This window comes from Oryctolagus cuniculus, chromosome 17 (genome assembly GCF_964237555.1).
Source record: "Oryctolagus cuniculus chromosome 17, mOryCun1.1, whole genome shotgun sequence".
Lineage (NCBI taxonomy): Eukaryota > Metazoa > Chordata > Mammalia > Lagomorpha > Leporidae > Oryctolagus > Oryctolagus cuniculus.
This window is the reverse complement of record NC_091448.1, coordinates 37280846-37302775: the sequence shown is the minus strand read 5'-3', so window position 1 is coordinate 37302775 and position 21930 is coordinate 37280846. Positions and strand designations below refer to the sequence as shown.

The 21930-nt window shown below is 48.7% G+C and overlaps 3 protein-coding genes across 35 annotated transcripts in view; 1 reads left to right on the top strand and 2 right to left on the bottom strand.

Annotated features, from left to right (window-relative positions):
- The window catches only part of GGNBP2 (gametogenetin binding protein 2), a 42097-nt gene extending 37752 nt beyond the window's left edge, over positions 1 to 4345 (bottom strand). For 11 of the 29 annotated variants that reach the window (XM_051824687.2, XM_051824695.2, XM_051824694.2 and 8 more), the window contains exons 1-2: positions 3332 to 3528; positions 2652 to 2850 (exon numbers count right to left, since the gene is read on the bottom strand). In XM_051824687.2, coding sequence (XP_051680647.1) covers positions 2652 to 2744 — 93 coding nt within the window. In that variant the 5' untranslated portion in view covers positions 2745 to 2850; positions 3332 to 3528. Of the gene's footprint in view, positions 1 to 2651; positions 2984 to 3331; positions 3537 to 3699; positions 3718 to 4221 lie in introns of those variants that run through there. The other 18 variants (XM_051824689.2, XM_070061022.1, XM_070061019.1 and 15 more) reach the window with 14 other exon arrangements.
- A 7425-nt stretch (positions 4346 to 11770) lies between these two features.
- PIGW (phosphatidylinositol glycan anchor biosynthesis class W) lies at positions 11771 to 14507 on the bottom strand. The gene is given in 3 exon segments (XM_008271177.4): positions 11771 to 12017; positions 12020 to 13491; positions 14263 to 14507. Coding segments are annotated over 2 exon segments (1506 nt in total). The 5' UTR covers positions 13481 to 13491; positions 14263 to 14507; the 3' UTR covers positions 11771 to 11972.
- A 359-nt stretch (positions 14508 to 14866) lies between these two features.
- Positions 14867 to 21930, top strand: part of MYO19 (myosin XIX) — a 44072-nt gene continuing 37008 nt past the window's right edge. Inside the window, exons 1-4 of one of the 5 annotated variants that reach the window (XR_011383558.1) lie at positions 14867 to 15064; positions 15687 to 15824; positions 16399 to 16482; positions 16984 to 17135. Coding sequence is in view for 3 of the 5 variants with exons in the window: in XM_008271170.4 (XP_008269392.3) it covers positions 17124 to 17135 (12 nt within the window). In the remaining 2 variants the exon portion in view is untranslated. The remainder of the gene's footprint in view (positions 15065 to 15686; positions 15825 to 16398; positions 16483 to 16983; positions 17136 to 21930) is intronic. The other 4 variants (XM_008271170.4, XM_008271172.4, XM_002719080.5 and 1 more) reach the window with 4 other exon arrangements.

Genomic DNA, 21930 nt, shown 5'->3' with positions numbered 1-21930 from the left:
TTCAATTCTACCTCTTTAAATATGTCTCTAAAATAAAATCTGTATTAAATCTGCTATTTTATACTTCTAACAACACTGAATAGCATTTTGGTCGCACAGCCTAACACCTTCCTACATAGTCCACCTGTGTACTCATTTGGGATTTTTCAAATACACCTACATCACCACTGCATTCAAGTTTCAAACCGACCACCAGAGCAATCTTTTAAATGTGGATACAACATATTACATAAAAGAGGCTGCTTCTTCTTACACATACTTCTTAATTTCATTTTACAAATCCAATTTACAATTGCCAGGTTAACTACAACTAGAGTTTTCCCCACAACCCATCTGTTACTAAAATGATAAAACTCGTAACTGACTGTAAACTGTAAACATTGTAAATAGACTATAACAGCTAGCTGCAAACAAGCTTCTAAAACTATGTACTTAATACAAACATCACACAATGTCTTCTCAGTGAACTACCTACAGGATCCTAGGAACAAAGCTCAATCCAACTGTATGTAGGCATACACTGCCATCAAACTACCAACAGATCAGCACAAAACACAGACGTCTGCCACCAACCTGCCTTATCCTGTCCCGCCTCCTCCCCCTCTCCCCCCAACAGGTGTTTTGTCTATTCTCTCTTTAAGTGGTATTTGGTAGAATGGTCTTGAAACATGGTCAATCTATGACAAGAATTCTCCTAACATCCAATGACTATGCAGAAGGTCCAAGACAAGTAAAATGTCTCACTCCTTCACTAAAGATTAAAACCCACTCCAAACAAAGAAAAACTGCATTTTCTCAAGTGAAAAACTGTTATTTTGATATAATTAAATTAACTGAGATTTTATTTGCCTAGGTTCCAAGTCCACAATACAATAAATGCAAAATTCAACCACAAGACACAGTGCAAAATAAATTCCACATTAAACCACAGCGCAAGGTTCCAGCTTTGTGGGAAATTTTGAAACGTCACATCACTGTGGTGAGAACAGGGTAAAAAAACACCCGAAATTTGGCCAAATTGGTATGACAGATGTATTAATGTGTTGCAGTCACACTGAAGATGATTATGTGTACGAGGGGACTCAGTAAGTGTCTCTTAACATTTTTTAAGTACTCCAAATAATGTACTGATATTACACACTCAAGAGTAATCTTATACTCAAACTCAAATTTTTCAATAAAAACTTTAAAATCATTCTGGGATAATAAACGTAAGAGGTCTATTTCAATCTATGTGTTTTAGAAAAGTGTTTAGGTTGGAGGGGGAGGAAAGAAAAAAAGCCAAGGAATGACCTCCTCTACAGAGTCTCGAAAGTGAGAAATACATCAATTTGGTCACAGCGCTAGTTTTTGAAATATAAATCTATTAGACTTCTAGTGCAAAAAGTATAGAAACTATAATTTCTAAGGCAGAGACATAAATTCTACTTACTTTACAATCAGACTCTATCTACCTTTTTCCATGAAAAAATTATGCACCAGGATAACTGCAGATGTTTTCGCCTGAAAAGTTCCAACAAATGAAGGCATTCAATAGCCATTCTAGTCCTTCTAGTCCAAAAAGTACTGCAGCTCAATCAAGTCTTCACTGAGACTGGCAAACAGAAAGGCACAGACTGCTATCTCTACAATGACTTGCATTTTATATAAAATTTGAAAAAAAAAAAAAAAACTCAGCAGATATTTGCAAACAATTCAGCAACAAAATTCATCAACTGCCTTTGAATGGCAAAAATGCCAACTGTGATAAGAGAAACCCTTAGCTACACTGTATCAAAACAGGCAGATGTATACGTCAGAGCTCCAGCATCATCAAAATGTAGATTTCAAAAGTATTCAGAAAGGATCATTTCATTTCTCAGTAAGAGTGGCAAGCAACAGCACTCATTTCCTGTTCAGATTCAATTCAAATTTCTGCCATTTCCTTTTAGAGGAAACAGTACAGCAACACAGGGCAAAGAGTCTGTAATGCTGTACTACCACCAACTCTTAGAAAAAAAAAAAAAAAAAGTTCCCTCCAAACCAGAAGGTAACTAATGCCAGGAAGGCCCTTTCTGAAGAGTCATGGCCTGGCCACACAGCCGTTTCAGGAGTTTGAATGCACCAGGCAACAGGGCACGGAGACTACTTACAAGGAAAGCGAATCAGTTCAGTGGAATCTTTACTGTGCAAGAGCATGTCACCCTGTCCTCCGTAATTACGAGTCTGTAGTGAGAGCTACAGCGTTAAAATAGGAAATGTACGGGCAGCAGTGCAGCTGCGACATTTCCAGGTAATTAAGCCTCCCCGAGGGTAGGTGGTTTCTGGAAGGCTTAGGCCCTAAACGCCCAGGAGCCTTCAACCCCTGTCCGAGGCGCGTGCTTGGGCCACAGCAGAGCCTCCCAGGGGGAAAGGGCACGGCACGCGGGTTCGGAGAGGAAGGCGAACCCGGACAGCGGGGCTCACGGTGCATTTGGAGACCTGGGCTGGGGCCGGCAGGGTTACCCAGCAACCCGCCGCGAAGGCGAGTCTGTGGGGCCTGCCGGCGAGCAGGCCTCGCCTCGGAGTTGCAACACACTCTCTCCTGTGCGCAGCGCTCGGCCTGGGGGAGGGGGAGGAGGGCAAACAGCTGCCAGGGGAGCGGCAGGCCCAGCCCGGCCCGGCCCGCTCACCGTGAGGGTGTCGTCTATGTAGAGGGGAATCTGCCTCCTCTCGAAGGGGAACTCCTCCTCCCCGTCCCTGCACACTGCCACCAGTCGCGCCATCGTCCCCGACGCTGCCGTTGCCACCGTCACCACCGCCTCCCAGCCGCCGCTGCCGCCGCTGCTCCTGCCGCTGCCGCCGCCGCCGCCGCCTCCTCCCAGCTCCTGCCTGCAACAGCCAAACCCCGCGAGCGTAAGCACCCGCCGCCGCCGCCGCGCAGCACATTCGCCACGGGGGGGAAGCCGCCGAGCAGGCGGGGACGGGAGAGCCGGGCTGCGTTTCCCATCACCCGATTCCACACGCGCGCAGCCAATCCGCGCCGGGCCGCGCCGGGCCCGCCCCCCGCCCGCCGGCCTCCAGTCAGGGTCCAAAGGAGAGGCGGAAGGGAGCCGCCGGCCCGGGGACGTCCCCGCCCGGCCCGGGCGCCCCGGCCCCAGGACCCCCCAGGCCCCCGGCCCCACCTGCCCGCTTCCCGCCGCCGGGGCGCCCTCGGCCCACCGGCTGCCCCCTTCTCCCCCGTGTCGGCGCGCCCCGCCCAGCCAGTCCCCAGGGCTGCAGTTGCCCAGCGCGACCCCGCCCCTGGGAGGGGTCGACCCCGCCTCAGCGCTGCGGAGTCCCGGGTGGAGGGAGGCTCGGAGCCTTTCCTCACCCTTCTCGGAGGGCTCTCGGGTCTGACCTTCACCGTTTCCGTGGTCGCCTCCCGGACCCCCACCTCTGCTCCCCGTTACCGTCTGACGAGGCCCGCGTCAGGGCCGGCCTGGGCGGGAGCGCGGCTCCGAATGCCGTTTCCTCTCCAGGCTCAGTCAGCCGCTCGCGCCACGGGGAGTGGGGGAGGGAGGGAAGGGGGGGACGTGGGGAGGGCGGGGCAGGGAGGGGTCGAGAACGCCGGGCGGGGCCGCGCCTCCTCTCGCGAGACTCGGCCGCGGCTCTCGGGGCTCGGCTTTCGAAATGCTCGCGGCCGTATCCGGGGTGCTCCCGGGCGGCTGTCTGCGCCCTCTCTCGGGTCTGGCTACCCACCGTCAAATCCGAAGTAGGGCTGGTAGGAGGCGTGCGGAAGTCAACCCCAGTTCCCCAGGGCGTGGGGCTGGGGCCCGCTCCGCCGAGCTTAGGGCCGACCCCGCGCGGTCGAATCCTAGTGAGGACTTGGGTAAATGGGGAGCCGCCGAGGCTGGTGAGAGCGGAAGGACGGCATCTAGGCGCCAAGAGGCGGGCTCGCTCCTTAGTCTCCAGGGCTTGAGGCCTCTCAGTCCTCCTCCCACGACGGGAAGATGGGTGGAAAGGGCCAGGAAACCCTGGTGCACCGGCAGGTGTTCACCTGACTGCTTCCCGATTTGCCACAGCGTCGAGATCCCACGTTTAAGTGTCGACTTGTTACACTAGCGGCAAACGTGTGTGTCTTAGCCAAAGGGACTTCTCGGGGTGGGTTAATATTAACAGGGATTCCCGTGGCAAAGTAACTGGTACTGGCCAAGGGCCCGCCTCTCCCTCTGGCCATCCCCCCAGAAGCAGAGCTGACAAGCCGCTAGGTGCGGGGCTTACCTTGGAGGCTTCAGACGCCTGTTGTAAAGCCAAAATGGTTGTTGAGAAGTGTTTTGCCCATGAAAGTCTTGACGATTTTAAGGATAAATCCATTTACTGTTCTTAAAACTTACTAATCTTAAGGGTAGGTCTATGTTTCCCGGTAGAGTAGGCCAGAGCTGTGACATTGACCTTTGTAAAGTGTTCCGGTCATCACAGGAAATCACTAGTTCACAACAGAAAACCCCATAGTGCAATCTTAGCCATGTTGACCGAGGACATTGTGTGGTCACTGTTGGGGCAAGTGACATAATAAACTGGAAGAACCATTGTTCAGTCCCAAAGCTGTGATTATCCTGTCAGTATTTATGCCTTTGGGCCGTGTGGGGATGGCAGAACAGTGTGATCGTTAGCCCAAGTCCATCAGGCCCATAGCTTGTGCACGCAGCTCCTGGCAGGTCAGAGTACAGTCAACATATTGGCCTTTTTCAGAATATCGTGTTTTATGTAAAAAACACTCAAGAACAGAGGATGCGGTGGCTTCAAAGGTCGAGAGGTTTGTGAAAGAACATTGAGAATGATAAGTTCAATATGTTATGTATAGGCGCTAATTTTATTACTGAACACACACCAGGTGACAGCGAGGAAGATTGTGCTCACCCTGGGGACTGAAATTGAAAGTTAACAAACCCATTAAAACCCAAATGTCAAATATAAGAGGAAACCTTAACAGTCTATTGCCATCTGAGCCTGCTTTGCCTGAGTTGGGTTTCTCTTAGATCCTCAGCACTTTAGAGTATCTTCAATGATTCACATGCTATAGGCATTCAGCGAATACATAGTATAAGGCTAAAAGGTGGGTAATTTGCTAGGTAAATTTCTTTTCCTGAAGGAGGTAGTCTGGGTGCTACAGATATGATAATACTGAAGGGGAAATGTTTAGAAAATCACTATATTGCAAAACAATTTTTAGAAGTTTTGACTCCATCTTCCTAGTTCACTACTGGCCCACCTTTAGTTATAACCACTAGTGCTACAACAAATATTTCTTGAGTATTCTCCTATGTACTTTTTTTTTGGGGGGGGGGGAGGGGGGAAGGCAGGATCTTCCACGTGGGTACAGAGGCACAAGTACCTCAGCCATCTTCTGTTGCTTTCCCAGGCACATTAGCAGGAAACTGGATCAGAAGTGAAGCAGCCAGGACTCAACCCCCTGTGCCATAACACCAGCCCCACTCTCCTGTATACTTTAAAATGAAAAGTATCTGCTTTCAGAGACCTTACCGCTAACAGACAAAAAGTCAACATAAGAAAGCTAGTTGTTGCCCATTTTTAAATTTTTTTAAAGAATTATTTTATTTATTTGAAAGACAGTTACAGAGAGGGGTAGAGCCAGAAAGAGAGAGAGGTCTTCCATTCCGCTGGTTCACTCCCCAAATGACCACAATGGCCAGAGCTGAGCTGATCCGAAGCCAGGAGCCAGGAACCTCCTCCAGGTCTCCCACGCGGGTGCAGGGGCCCAAGGATGTGGGCCATCCTCCACTGCTTTCCCAGGCCACAGCAGAGAGCTGGATGGGAAGAGGAGCAGCTGGGACTAGAGCGCCCTATGGGATGCTGGTGCCATGGGCTGGGGCTTTAACCCACTGTGCCAAAGTGCCGCCCCCATTTTTAAATCTTGATATTAGCATTGTGAAAGGCAAAGTTGAAAGACTAGGAGATGGTAACAGCAGAGCACATTTTGTTGGTACTTAAGAACAGATGGAGCTACATTGAATCTCTGTATTAGTATCACTTTAACATGGGAATTGATGAGAAGTGTGTTGTAATTAAGCATTGCTGTGACCTTGAGAATACAATGTCTTAATAAATTCATACCAAAAAAAAAAAAAAAAAAGTGGGACCAGCATTGTGGCATCGCAGGTTAAGCTGCCACCTGCAACACCAGCATCCCATATGGGCTGGTTCCTGTCCCAGCTGCTCCACTTCCAATCTAGCTCCCTGCTAATGCTCCTGGGAAAAGCAGTGGAAGATGGCCCAACCGCTTGGGCCCCCGAACCTATGGGAGAACCAGATGAAGCTTCAGGCTCCTGGCTTCAACCTGGCCCAAGCTCTGGCCATTGCAGCCATTTGAGGAATGAACCAGCAGGTGGAAGATCTGTGTGTGTCTGTGTGTGTCTTTCCCTCTCTCTAACTCTGCCTTTCAAATACATTTTTAAAAAACCTGATAAAAAAGTTTTACCAGATAATATTTTTAAAGAATCAAATGATGGAGATGTGGAAGATTATCAGCAAAATACCGTTCTTTTTCTTCTTAGGGCCTACAAAACTCAGGCTTGAATTTTATATGATTATTTCCCATACCACCTACATTTAAAAGAAAGAGGACAGATTTATTTTTTTGTTCTTATGACTATAGGTGAACCTACAGGAGCAAATTGTGTTTTTGTGTGATTCATATAACACATACTGGCCATTGATGCTCTATAAAAATAAAATTGGTTGTCATCTTCTGACACTCATATGTGGTAGCTAATCCCGAATTTATAGTTATATAAAATTAAAATGAGTAAGTCATATTCTAAAGGGCTAAGGTCCTAGATCAGTCTTCCTAACTCAATCCTGACTTTGTCCTCAAAAGTTGATGGCTGCAAAGGAAATAATTATAGAGTGCCGTCTCTTTTCACTAAAATAACCACACTGTTTTATGTAGTAGTAAAATCAACAGCAGCATGCTATTTAAGTTGCCACAGTTATCTAAACCTGAGGATCTGTAGGTTGGATTTTATTTTTCATGAGGTGACAGTGGGAAGCTTCACTCTATCTGTCAAAAATGGAGTTACATTTCCCCTACTCAATAATGTCTACACACGATTAAACTAAATGAAAATGTAAGCTCCTTGAAGGTGGAAACTTTGTCTTTTGTCCCTTACACTTGTCTTGTCCCTGACACTTGTATCTGGTGCACTGAAACTCAGTAAATCTTTGTTGAATGATCTCTGTCTCTTCTATAAACAAGAATCAAGTCAGGCCTGTGCACAGTAATTCTTCTGGTTCTACAAATAGGATTTCATTTGCTTTCTCTTACTGATTTTTGTGACTAGAGGTGGAAAAAAATGCACACAGAGTACACTTGGCCCTTTATGATTCAATATCTGTAATTGCCAATAAATAAATTTACTGAGAGACACTTAATACCAAGAAAAGGACAGAGTAGTGACAAAAATCAACAAACCAGTTATACAAGATGTTTGTTAAGTCATCAGATAACACTTTACATTACTTTTCTAAATAGAATGACAATATAGTTGAGCCTGCTGCCCTCTTAATCCTTAAACAGAGATAAACCATGGAGTATAGCCACTGTGACAAGTTTAGACGTAAAACGAATTCTCTTTCCTAATCATGCTTAATTTACACACTATAATCTTATTGGTTAAACTTCCAAGTATTTTTTTTTTAAGATTTATTTTATTTATTTGAAAGGCAGGGTTGGAGAGAGACAGAGAGAGAGAGATCTTCCATCCCACTGGTTTACTCCCCAAATGGCCACAAGGGCCAGGGCTGGGCCAGGCTGAAGTAAGAAGCCAGGAGCCTCCTCCAAGTCTCCCACGTGAGTGCAGGGGCCCAGGCAGTTGGGCCATCTTCCACTGCTTTCCCAGGCACATTAGCAGGGAGCTGGATCAGAAGTGGAGCAGCTGGGACTCGAACTGGCACCACATGGGATGCCGGCACTGCAGGCAGAAGCTCAACCTGATATACTGCAACACCAGCCCCATCTTCAAGTCTTTAATTGAAAATAAAATCTAATTTTTATTTTAAGTTACATAACATACTTATTTCTTTAGTGGAAATATTTCTTCAAATAATAAAATTGAGGCCGGTGCTATGATGGGATTAGGCCAGGGGCTGTGGCACTAGCATCTCATCTGGGCTCCAGTTAGAGTCCTGGCTGCTCCACTTCTGATCCAGCTCCCTGCTGATGGCCTGGAAAAGCAGTGGAGGATGGCCCAAGTGCTTGATTTCCTGTACACACTTGGAAGACCAGGAGGATGCTCCTGACTCCTGGCTTTGCATCAGCCCAGCTTCTGCTGTTGTGGCCATTTGGAGAGTGAATCAGCGGATGGAAGATCGATCTCTGTAACTCTGCCTCCCAAATAGATAAATAAAATCTTTTTGAAAAATAGTCAAATTTGGCTGGCGCCGCGGCTCACTAGGCTAATCCTCCACCTGCGGCGCCGGCACACCGGGTTCTAGTCCCGGTTGGGGCACCGGTTCTGTTGCGGTTGCTCCTCTTCCAGGCCAGCTCTCTGCTGTGGCCCGGGAAGGCAGTGGAGGATGGCCCAAGTGCTTGGGTCTGCACCCACATGGGAGACCAGGAGGAAGCACCTGGCTCCTGGCTTCGGATCAGCGCAGTGCTCCAGCCATAGCAACCATTTGGGGAGTGAACCAACGGAAAAAGGAAGACCTTTCTTTCTCTCTCTCTCTCTTTCTCTCTCTCACTGTCTAACTCTGCCTGTCAAAATAAAGAGTCAAATTTAACAATTAGAGAATAAAATAAATTTTGCAAAACTACAATTTACTATCAGAGGCACTACCTGCTCTGTACTACACAATCTAGTTTGCTTCCTAAATACCAGAATAATCTAAACACTCTGACCCGCAGCCATTTCTGCAATAACCAATTTTTTTTTTTTTTTTTGTTGACAGGCAGAGTGGACAGTGAGAGAGAGACAGAGAGAAAGGTCTTCCTTTGCTGTTGGTTCACCCTCCAATGGCCACTGCAGCTGGTGCATGGCGCTGATCCGATGGCAGGAGCCAGGTACTTCTCCTGGTCTCCCATGGGGTGCAGGGCCCAAGCACCTGGGCCATCCTCCACTGCACTCCCTGGCCACAGCAGAGAGCTGGCCTGGAAGAGGGGCAACCGGGACAGAATCCGGCGCCCCAACCAGGACTAGAACCCGGTGTGCCGGCGCCGCTAGGCGGAGGATTAGCCTAGTGAGCCGCAGCCTGGCAATAACCAATTTTTTAAATTTATTTTTTAAAGACTTATTTATTATTCATTTGAAAGGCAAAGTTAAAAGAGGCAGAAGGAGAGAGAGGTCTTCCATCCACTGGTTCACTCCCCAGAAGGCTGCAGTGGCTGGAGCTGAGCCAGGAGCTAGGAGCTTCTTCCGGGTCTCCCAAGCAAGTGCAGGGACTCAAGGATTTGGGCCATCTGTTGCTGCTTCCTCAGGCCATAGCAGAAAGCTGGATTGGAAGTGGAGCAGCCAGGACTCGAACTGGCACCCGTATGGGATGACGGCACTGCTGGTAACTGCTTTACCCACTATACCACTGAGCCAGCCCCTCTTTTTGTTTATTTTTATTTGGAACTCAAATTGGCACTGGTATGGGATGCCGGTGTTGCAGGCAGCAACTTGACCTACTATACAACACCAGCCCCAGTAACTAGATTTCTTCTTGAAAACAGAACTAAATGCAAACAAAAAATATTAAGATTTGAAAGAGAGATCTTTAATCTGCTGGTTTACCCCCCAGATGGCCACAACAACCAGAGGTGGGCCAGGCTGAAGCCAGGAGCCTAGAACTTCATGTGCACTTCCCACATGGGTGTGAATGGCCCAAGTATTTGGGCCATCACCCACTGCCTTCCCAGGTGAATTAACAGGAAACTGGATATGAAGTAGAACCACTGGAACTCAAACTAGTACTGTGACACGGGATGCTGGTGTCGCAAGCACATGTGGCTTAATAACCTGCTCTCTAATGCTGGCTCCTAAACACAAATGTTATTTTGCCCACTTTGAGTGATACACACTGAACATTATAATTGGAAACGGGATTTTGTAGGTTTTAAAATTTTAGATTTTGGGGCTGGAGCCCTGGAGCAGGTTAATCCTCTGACTGTAGTTCTGGCATCCCATATGGACACTGGTTCTAGTTCCAGCTGCTCTTCTTCCAATCCAGCTCTCTGCTGTGGCCTGGGAGGGCAGTGGAGGATGGCCCAACTACTTGGGCTCCTGCACCCACATGGGAGAACAGGAAGAAGCACCTGGCTCCTGGCTTTAGATCAGCGCAGCTCCAGCTGTTGTGGCCATCTGGGGAGTGAACCAACGGACGGAAGACCTTTCTGTCTCTCCCTCTCACTGACTGTAACTCTACCTCGCAAATAATTTTTTTTTTTTTTAGATTTTAACAGCAGGTTCATAGATTTGCTGTTTTTAATTGACTGAAACTCTCAGTAAGATACTGAACCTTGCTATAGCCACAATTTTATTAAATTGGATTGGGCACTTGACAACTTTCACTATCTCACTGTTCCGTTGTATGGTTGATAAGGCATGCTCAATATGGCTCCTGCCTATCTTTTCAGCTTACTGCCCATGCTGTCCCTTAAAAATTTTTTTTTGTTTGAGACATTTTCTCATCTGCTGGTTCACTCCCCCAAATGCTCACAATGGCCTAGACCAGGCTAAAGCCAAGAACTCAATCCAGATGACCAATGTGGGTGGGTGGCAGAAACCATTACTTGAGCCCTCACCTGATGCCTACTGGGATTGGCATTACCAGGAAGCCAAAATTAGAGCTGATACTCAACCATAGGTGCTCACGTCTCCCTCCTTTCAGTCCCAAATGTGCCAATTTCCTCCCAACTTAGGACGTTTGCCGAGGGGCTCATCCTACCTAGAAGTGCTCTTTTTGCTTACTGGCTCCCACTCCCTAAGATAAATTCTTCACCTCATCCATTAGGTCCAGCCCCAAAATAAAATACCATCTGGAGGAATACTGTGACTTCTTACTAGGTTAGCTGACTTGACACTCTGGGGAACATCGTGATTAGTTTATAACAGTTGCCTATTGTCCGTTCCCTCACTAGACTGAAAGCTCTAAGACAGCAGGAAACTTGCTATTCATTGCAGGAAAACTGCTTCTCATTGATGGCTAAGCAGAGTATGCAAACTACATTATACAATTCAGTTTATTCTGTTTTCTGACTTTGAAGAATGTATTTGATTTCAAACACTTCCTTCTTATTCATAGACTTTTTAAAAAAATTTATTTATTTATTTGAAAGGCAGAGTTACAGAGAGGAGACAGAGATCTTCCATCCACTGGTTCACTCCCCCAAATGGCCGCAACAGTCAGTGGTGGGCCAGTCTGAAGCCAGGAGCCAGGAAATTCTTCCCAGTTTCTCACATAGCTACAGGGACCCAAGCACTTGGGCCATCTTCTTCTGCTTTCCTATGCACATTAGCAAGCAGCTGGATCAGATGTGGAGCAGCAGGGACTTGAACCAGCAACACAGACAGCAGCTTCACCCACTATGTCATAATGCCGGCCCCCCTAGGGTTTTTAAAAGATTAAAATCGAGCAGCAAAGAAATATTGACAATACACAATTCACATTGAAATGGTCTTAATATAAACACTTCATTTAATGTGAACATTGTAAAAAAAAAAAACAGTAAAAGAAATGGCACAAGGTGATATTAAGATGGAAAGTTAAAACTCCTCCTTGGCATCCTCCAATCTTCCACGCTGTAAACAGATTAATAAATCTTAACACGTCACAAGGTTGTGTTTCTTCTTTATTGGTTTGATTTGTATGCTGTGGAAATACATTGAAAACATTAAGCCTCACTGCAGTAAAGAGAGGGGCTGAAACTAATTTTATAATAAAATATGTCTGAGACTGGGTTGCCAAAAGTACATTTTCTTTACACTTATTCTTTCCCAATAAAATACTGCTCAAATACAGATAGATCCTGTTGATCACGAGAACTTTATAGTCTTATCTTGCAAATAAAGTACATATATATGATCAAACAGTTGGTAAACATATACAAGCTGAGTACCAATAAAGCCTCTAAGGTGCTGCTGTGTAACGTGTCCACCATGAGATTGACCAGGCCAGTTGTCAGATTTGAGAGCAAGAAAAAAACTAGCTGGTTTCTGTTCAGAGCTGTGATTAAACAGAGACTGGATTCTTTTCTGTCAGCTTCAGGGACTACCGATTCCAAATGCTTTTTATTTGTAGCAGGTGATTGGTTAAGTTTCCAAGAACATGGTACTAGAGCTCCTTTAATTAGAAATTTGGCAAAACTCAAAATCATATCACTCAGAAATAAACCACCAAGAAGGATCAGGCTAGAAGCAACTATCCAAATACAAAAGGCTAAATTGGCCATTCTTCTAGAGACCACTTCTACATGTACCTGAACTATATAAAGAGCTATAAAGAGGCCAACAGCTGCCAGAAGAAGACAGCATCCTACTTTGACCCACTCTTTGGCATCTGATCTGTTCTTCAGCACATACAACCCCGTCTGCACACCGGCCATGTGTATTGCCACGTACCCCAAGGTCGAAATTACTCCTTCTCGGTTGGCATTAAATAAACCAACTCTTGTGCCACTGCCATCAGTGCCATACAGAATTAACCTCTTCATTGGGGTAAAGTCAAGCGCTAACTGATACAATACAGTAACGCTAATGGCTACAATCCAGGACTTATTTAGCGGGAAAACCATCAAAAGCAATGATGTTAACAATTTCACAACTATTAAGGTGAAGAAAAAGTTCCAGTGAACTCCATACTCAGTTAAATGTTCCTGATAGCCTATGGATTTTATGATGACTAATCGTCCTACTCCAAGGAAGATTAACGGCCAAACAGAGTACAATGACTTCATAAAATAATAAAATTTGGACCCATCCATGTATTTTCTCTTTCTGATCTCTGGACAAACCATTGCAGTCCCAAAAACAAAAGCGCCTACTCCAAAATCCATTGCTCCTGTCCCATAGAGCTCAGCTTTAGCAAATCTTCTGGGGAAAAGTGGGAAGTCCACAGCCAAAATGGCGATAGCAGTAAATATACTGTTAACTACACGGAAACAAGAGATGGCTGGAATGTATTCTGATTCTAGGCTAATTTTCCAGAATTTTTCAAGGATTTTCTGGATAGGCAATCTGGCATGGGAAGTCCTCCTTCGGTATATTTGATAGAACAGCCCCGCCCCAAAGAGAATCACAGTGAGGTTCTCAATGAGGATAAATGAAGACAAAATGGTCAAAGTGGCCACCAGGGGAACTACTAGGACAAAGAAGTCAATGAAAAACCTCCAGGCATGTGAAGAATACAGGTGCTGTGAGACAATGATCAGGAGCCCTCTGCACAGGACACAGAGTGCGGGAAAGCACAAGCCCTGGGTGACTTCTAGCACGGTGGTTCCATTGAGGTTACTGACAAAAGCCTCCTTCATCTGCTTTTGAGACATGTTTTTTCCTCCTGTAAACACAAGAGCACAGGAATGAATTGGAGGAAAACCACATTCTTGTGGAAGTGGCACGTCTGTACCTGACTTGACTGTCCTGTCATTCCTGGGTTTCAGAGCAGAACCTTAGATCCTAAGGATTTCATGTCATGGGCAGAACCCATAGACTGTGATTCCCTTTCCAAGGATTGTGGGATGAAATCTAACACTGATGCATTAGGATACTCATGTCATACTACCACATGGCTAGAAGGCTCTGGGTAGTCTCAGCGTGGGGTATAGTCACAAAGGTGATTTTGGGATATAAACTTGAGAATGGCACCACAGCCAGGAACTCCTACTACACAGCATAGTACTGTATATGCTATTAAGATTATCTAAAGAAAACAACACACTGTATCAATGCCTTTAAATTGTAGGCAGGGGGAAGAGAGCAGCAGTTTTAAGCACACTTTGGACTTGGGAGCCTTGGCTTCTCGTTAGAGCCTCTGCACTCACTGTATCTGGTACAAAACACAAGCCCTTCAGTGCTCTGAATCCCAGGCTTTTCCAGCTCTGGTTCACAGCCAGCCACAGGTTCCGGTGTAGGCGCAGGTGCACAGAATGGACGCCTAACACAGCACTTACTAGTGTCAGCTGCTTTTTTTTTTTTTTTTCCTTAACAGCGATCTAAAACACCTCTCTGAAAAGTGCCACACTGGAACGTGTTACTCAAACACGAACCGCAGCGAATAAACAAACGAATGAATGCATACACGCGTTTGGGCCCTGCAAGGCCAGCTCACCGTAACCGGCTCGAGTCGGCCGACCTTTAAAAATAAAAGCCCCGTTCGCCCGCCACTGGTCCACCCGGCCCTCACACCTCACGTGCTCCAGGTGGTCGTCCAGGTGGCTCTCGAAGCCAGGTTCCCACCGCACCCGCCCGACCACCCGGAAGCAAGCGGCTTCCTCCTTGGAGAGCGGCGCTTCCGGCCGGCGCGGGCCAGGCTGCTCTTCCGGGCCGGCAGATTCCGCGTAAAGGGGGCGCCCCCATGATTGTCTTCTGTTTAGGGTTTACAAAGCCTAGACCCTCCCGGGTCCAGGCTGTGGGCTGGCCCGAGAGAAAAGGCCCCGGAGCGGAAAGGGTGCGTCTCGCGCTTCACGGAGCTCACGAGACCCTGTCAGGGTAATGGGGCTTGAGGAACACGACCAAGACTCGCTCTCTACTGAAAGACCTCACGGCCCAAGAAACAGCACGTCTCCCCAAACAACACAGGAGGCTGCCGTTCCACGCTTCCTCTTACCCCCGAGAAACTGCCTCCTCCTGGACGCAGCCCGCAAGCCGGCTCCGGGCGTCCCGGGTGGGCCACGTGCGCCCGGCTCCGCGTGCGCGCGCCCCGCCCCGGGGGAGGAGCCGGCCTCCCGCCGGCCACTGGGTCGGAGCGGCGGCCGCAGGCGGGCTGCGGTCCGGCGGTCCCGGCTCTCTCCTCCCAGCCGCTCCCGCCCCTCCCCTGCGCTGCCCAGGCTCTTCCCGCCGCCTCACGCGGCCCGCCTTTCTAGTCGGGCCGGGCGTGGGCTGTACGCTCGGCTGCCCGGGCCGCGGGACCGGTGAGTGCCACCTCCAGCCCAGAACCGAAGCCCTTCGCGACAGGGAAGGCTGGTTTGTCCCGCAGAGCTGAGGAAACCCCTTCCCCAAACGCCGATTCCCTTCCCTCTTTCCTTTTGGCCCTGCCGTGCCCCCAGGAGTAGGTAGCTCAGCTCCTGGCTCTTGTCCGGAGCAAGGACCTTTCCAGCTTGCGGGCAGAGGGCGGCCCGCGCGCGGCGGGGAAGGGTCGCGGCAGGCGGACTGGGGCCGGGCGTCTGCTCCCGACCTCTCCCCACAGGGATCAGGGAGGGGGCGGCCGACTCCGCCAGGCATCTGGACTGCCATGCCCTTGGCTGGGGTCATAGCCACCTTCCCGAGAAGGTCGCGGGTTCCTTGTACCAGGTGCTTCCGGAGCGGCATCCCTGTGGGCGGCTCGCCCGGACCGGGGAATCCCGGCTTCGCGCCAGAAACCGGGACCCTTCCCAAACGTCCGCCTCTGCCCTCCCACTGACCTGGTCCAAGCCGAGAAAGAAACTGAGGCTGGGTAGGAGGGGGAGCTGGTGATCAGGTTGGCACTTGCCCTGACTGCGTTCCGCCCGTTCATTACCGAATCCTTTCTGCCCACTGTGGGCACACCCTTTCCAGAAATGCTTGGCTGGTAACCGCAAAGCAGACAGGAGCTGGAGCTGGGAGAACTGGAGAAAACCACTCTAATCTGACTTGACTCCTGCTGGGAACCGCCGCTGCATGGTCATCACGAACGTTTGCAAAGTGCTTTCACAGGTACTAGCCCATTTGAGCCTTAATTTAGCACCTGCAGTCAGTATGATCCTATTTTGACAAACAAGGAAGCATTAAGGCTGGCGAGCTCTCAGGGTCTACCTTAGCAGAGCTCAGAGCTTCGCCCTGTGCCCCTCTTGCGGTCCCTGGTAAGATGAATTTGCCATGCCGTTGAGGGAACTTTTTCTTGAGTTTACAGAGCCCTCTTCGTGGCTGTCACTTGGACAGGGTGAATGTGCGAGAAGTCTTGATCCCCTTTCTGCTCCAAGTGCCCTTTTCCAGGTTTCCATGGAAGCCCCTCTCCCTAGGTTCTTTGAAGATTAGATGTATTGAGAACCTTGGGGAAAGTCACCAGGGTGAACATTTCAGCTACCCCTCGTCTTCCTCCTTGCTGGAGGAGACATGAGCATCACCGTTGTTCAAAGACAGGCCTAGGCCCAGCCTGACAACACCCGGCCCCCCCAGACTCCAGTGAAGTTAACACTGGACTGGTAGACCCGATTAGCATCGCCAAGTGATTCTCAGCTCTTAGTCGTAGTGCTAACTGTTCACCCTTTGAATGAATTCGGATTTGCAGTCTGTCCTGTGCTTTCAAGCCCTGATCTCATTGACCTTCACAGCCATTCCTCGTGAAGTTGATTTAACAGTCTCCGTTTTCCAGGTGAGGAATCGCGGTAGGTGATGTGTCTTACCCAAGTCACATGCCTTAGGACCCAGCTGTGATTTCTCTCCCACACAACAGCCTTTTTTGGAGCATCAGGCATTGACTCCAGCTTCTGCTCCCCACCAACTGCTGGCTACAGTGAAAAAGGACATTATTGTCTGGTGGAGAGAATGAGGCATGAGGCCTATCTGTTTTCTCAGTGTGTTCTTGATGCCCCACAGCATGCTGACCCAGAAGACTTGCAGTCCATGACAGCCCTAAACCTGTAATAAAACTGGCCCTTAGCTTTGACTATAAGGGAAACGTCAAGTAGCCCAGGGATCCTCTGGAGGCTCTCATCAAACTTTCCCTGGATCTCTAATTGGCAGGGACGACTCTCACTCTCTGCCCAGGCCTGCCCTAGTTCTCATTTCAGTTCTGCGTGGTGGGAGGAGCAGGGGTGAGTCATCCAGAAGTCCTCAGCTCTGTGTGGCCCTTGTCTTCTCTCCCATGCCGTAGGCTCTGGGATGACTCCTCTCAGATTTCTCCAGACCTGAGCCCTGGACTGGAGCCATGCTGCAGCCCCCAGTCCCGTGACCAGGTGGACAGCAGTTCTTGTGCCTGCACCCCAGAACCCTGGCTGACCACACTGAAGCACAATGCTCCAGCAGGTAAAGCCTCAGCCACACAGAACCCAGGCCCTCACACACCTGAGCTTGCTTCCCATGAACAAAGGTCCCATTGCCCTTACCTGGAAGGTCTCTGTTCTTTTCTGTCTCCAGATAGTCACTCCAGTACCTTTCATCCATCAGCAAGAAGCTTTTCCTGATATCTAATTTGAATCCCTCTTGTGGTTTTTAGCACTTTTCCCTTGGATTGGGTAAGGATATCCATAGGACACTTTCCAGAGAGGAGTCCCAACGCATGTCCCTGCCAACTGGAATTGTTGAGGCACAGTGGAAACCTCAGGATTCCAAAAGAAGTGTCTCATAAAGCTGAGTCTTAAAAGAGTAAAAAGGAGGAGCCACATGGCTCACTTGGCTAATCCTCTGCCTGCGGCGCCAGCATCCCATATGGGCGTTGGGTTCTAGTCCCAGTTGCTCCTCTTCCAGTCCAGCTCTCTGCTGTGGCCGGGGAAGGCAGTGGAGGATGGCACAAGTGCTTGGGCCCTGCACCCGCGGAAGCACCTGGCTGCTGGCTTCGGATCGGCGCAGCACCAGCTGTGGCAGCCATTTGGGGGGTGAACCAGCGGAAGGAAGGCCTTTCTCTCTGTCTCTCTCTCACTGTCTATAACTCTACCTGTCAAATAAATATTAAAGAAGAGTAAAAAGGAATAAATAGCCCAGGCAAACAGATCAGTCTGTACAAAAGTGCCAGAGAAGATGACCTGTGTGGAAGTCCAGAGGTCGGTGAATGGATCATGTTCCCTTACTCCAGGCCTTTCCCTCTAAAGTGGCTGCTGTAGCCCCGGACCTGTAGGGTTCCCAGTCGCCTTCGCTGCGGAGTTCCAGCTCCTCCTTGCTACCTTCGCAACCTGCAAGTGCAGCTCCTTCTCCACAGAAAATGCCAGCACATTTTTGCTGGATTTCTTTCTTTTTTGACTAATTGATTAATTGATTTGAAAGACAAAATTATAGATAGGCAGAGAGAGAGAGAGAGATCTTCCATATGCTGGTTCACTCCCCAAATGGATGCAATGGCCAGAGGTGGTCTGATCTGAAGCCAGGAACTTCTTCCAGGTGTCACGTAGGTGCAGGGGCCCAAGACTTGGCCTCCTCCTACTGCTTTCCCAGGCTATTAGCAGGGAGCTGGATTAGAAGCAGAGCAGCTGGGTCCCAAACCTGCACAAACATGGGATCCTACTATGCCACGGTGCCAGCCCCACTGGATTTCTTTTTAAAGATTATTTATGGGGCTAGCACCCTGGTGTAGCAGGTAAAGCCACTGCCTGCAGTGCTGGCATGCCTTATGGGCACTGGTTCAAGTCCTGGCTGCTCCACTTCCAATTCAGCTCTCTGCTATGGCCTGGGAAAGCAGTAGAAGGTGCTCCAAATCCTTGGGCCCCTACACCTGCGTGGGAGACCCAGAAGACGCTCCTGGCTTCAGATGCGGTCATCTGGGGAGTGAACCAGCAGATGGAAGACCTCTATTTCTACTTCTCCCTCTGCCTTTCAAAGAAATAAATCTTTTAAAAATTTTTTTTTAATTTAAAAATCTTTTTAAAAAGATTTACTTATTTGAAAGGCAGAGTTACAGAGAGGCAGAGAGAGAGAGAGAGAGCTTTCATCCAATGGTTCACTCCCCAATTGACTGCAACGGCCAGAGCTGCGCTGATCCGAAGCCAGGAGCCAGGAGCTTCTTCCAGGTGTCCCACGCAGGTGCAAGGGCCCAAGGACTTGGGCCATCTTCTACTGCTTTCCCAGACCATAGCAGAGAGCTAGATTGGAAGTGGAGCAGAGCGGGGTCTCGAACCATCACTCATACGGGATGTCAGCGCTTCAGGCCAGGGCATTAACCCACTGCGCCACAGTGCTGGCCCCTAAATAAATTTTTTTTAAAAAAAAAAGTTACTTATAGGGGCCGATGTTGTGACCTAGTGGGTTAAGCTGCAACCTGCGATGCCAGTATCCCATATGGGTGCCCGTTTGAGTCCCGGCTGCTCCATTTCCCATCCAAATCCCTGCTAATAGGCCTGGGAAAACAGCAGAGGATAACCCAAGTGTTGGCCCCCTGCACCCACATGGGATACTTAGAAGAAGCTCCTGACTCCTGGTTGCAGCCATTTAGGAACTGAACCAGTGGATGGAAGACTCTTCTCTGTCTTTATCTCTCTCTGTAACTCTGCCTTTCAAATAAATCTTTAAAAATTAAGAAAATTGAAGAGTTACTTATATATTTGAAAGGCAGAGTTAGAGATATTTTCCATCCTCTGATTCACTCCCCAAATGGCTTTAACAGCCAGGGCTGGGCCAGGCTGAAGCCAGAAACCAGGAACTCCATCTGGGTTTCCCATGTGGATGGCAGGGGCCCAAGTACTTGGGGTATCTGCTGAATTCCCAGGCATATTAGCAGGGAGCTGAAGCAGAAGTGGAGCAGTTAGAACTCGAACCAGCAGTCTCTTATGGGATTTAGGTGTTCCAAATTGTGGCTTAACCCAGTGAGCAGAACACCCACCCTTATTTGCTGAGTCTTTGCCTTCTCAGTGTTGGCAGACACTGGGCTGAGGCAGATGTTTAAAGATGGTGTCTGCTTCTAAGGAACTGACAGTCTAGTGGAGTCCTGGGTAGACAAGTGCCTGAGAATCGGCAGGATAGCCAGGTGTGGGGCTGGCCGGCCTCAAGGGAGCCATGGTATATACACTGCCACTGGACCTCTAGCCACTTGGTTCATGCAACTGGTTGAAGCCTAGAAAAAAACAGCCTGTACAGTCATCTGTCTGGTCTTTATAACGTGTTTTATTTATTTTTTATTAAAGTAGTGATTATTACCATAAGCACACTAGTAGTTGCTCTGTGTGGCCCTTATTATACAGTAGGCCATATGCTAAGCATTTTTTACATGTAATTTTGTTTCATCTTCATAACATCTCCATGAGAAAGTTACAGTATTATATGTACAAAGCTATTATATCCCCGTTTTGGAGATCAGGCTCAGAGAAGTTAAGTGGTTTACTCAAGGGCACATTCATTATTAAATTCTGGGGCTGGTGTTGTAGCATAGCAGATGGAGTCGCCACCTGTGACACCAACATCCCATGTGGGTGCCAGTTCACATCCTAGCTGCTCTACTTCTGATCCAGCTCCCTGCCAATGTTTCTGGGAAGGCTGCCAAGGATGACCCAAGTGTTTGGGACCCTGCTACCCATGTGGGAGACCCAGAAGTTCCTGGCTCCAGACTTCAGCCAGGCTTAGCCCTGGCTGTTACCACCATCTGGGGAGTGAAGCAACAGAAGGAAGATCTCTCTTCCCTGTCTATCTGATTGTCTGTCCCTCCCTTCCTGCCTCCCTCCCTCGCTCCCTCCTTCCCTCTGTCATCCTCTCTGTAACTCTGCCTTTCAAATAAGTAAATAAATAAATCTTAAAGAAATTTGGAAGATACAGATAAACAGAACATTAAGATTATCTACAGTCACAGCAGGCATTTGACTAGGGCTTAAGATGGCCACATCCCATACCCAAGTGCCTGGGTTTGATCCTCAACTGTGTTTCCTGATTGCAGCTTCCTGCTGATGGCAGGCTCTGGGAGGAGCAGTGATGACTCAATTAAATGGGTTCCTGTCACCCATGTGGGAGACCTGTGTTTAGTTCCTAGCTCCTGGCTTCCACCTCAGTGAGAGGCTGTTGTAGGAGTTTAGGAAATGAACTAGTGGGTAGGGGCTCACCCACTCTATGTTTGCCTCTCAAATTTTTTTTAAAGATTTATTTATTGATTTGAAAGACAAAGTACAGAGAGGCAGAGAGAGAGAAAAGTCTTCCACCTGCTGGTTTACTCCCCAAATGGCTGTAACAACCAGAGCCGGGCCGATCCCAGGCCAAGAGCTTCTTCTGTGTCTTCCACACGGGTGCAGGGGCCCAAGGTCCTGGACCATCTTTTGCTCTTCCAGGCCATAGCAGAGAGCTGGATCAGAAGTGGAGCAGTCCGGCCGGCGCCGCGGCTCACTAGGCTAATCCTCCACCTTGCGGCGCTAGCACACCGGGTTCTAGTCCCGGTCGGGGTGCCAGATTCTGTCCCGGTTGCCCCTCTTCCAGGCAAGCTCTCTGCTGTGGCCTGGGAGGGCAGTGGAGGATGGCCCAACTCCTTGGGCCCTGCACCCCATGGGAGACCAGGATAAGTACCTGGCTCCTGCCATCGGATCAGCGCGGTGCGCCGGCCGCAGCGCACCAGCCGTGGTGGCCATTGGAGGGTGAACCAACGGCAAAAAGGAAGACCTTTCTCTCTGTCTCTCTCTCTCACTGTCCACTCTGCCTGTCAAAAAAAAAAAAAAAAAAAAAAAAAAGTGGAGCAGTCAGGACTTGAACCAGCATCTATATGGGATGCCAGCACCGCAGGCAGAGGCTTTACCCATTACACCACAGCGCTGGCCCATCTCAAATAATTTTTAAAATTTTTGTTTGAAAGGCATAAATACAGAGAGAGATCTTACATCTGGATCACTTATCAGATGCCTGCAACAGCCAGGGCTAGACCAGGCCAAAGCCAGGAACCTGGAACTCCATCCCAATCTCCTACATGAGTGGCAGGAACCCAAGGACTAGAGCCATCATCTGCTGCCTCCCACAGTACACATTGGCATGAAGCTGTAATCTGAAGCATAGTCAGGACTCAAACCCAGCCCTCCATTACGGTAGCATTTCTTTTCTTTTTTTTTTTAATTTTTTTTTTTAATTTTTTGACAGGCAGAGTGGACAGTGAGAGAGAGACAGAAAGGTCTTCCTTTTGCCATTGGTTCACCCTCCAATGGCCACT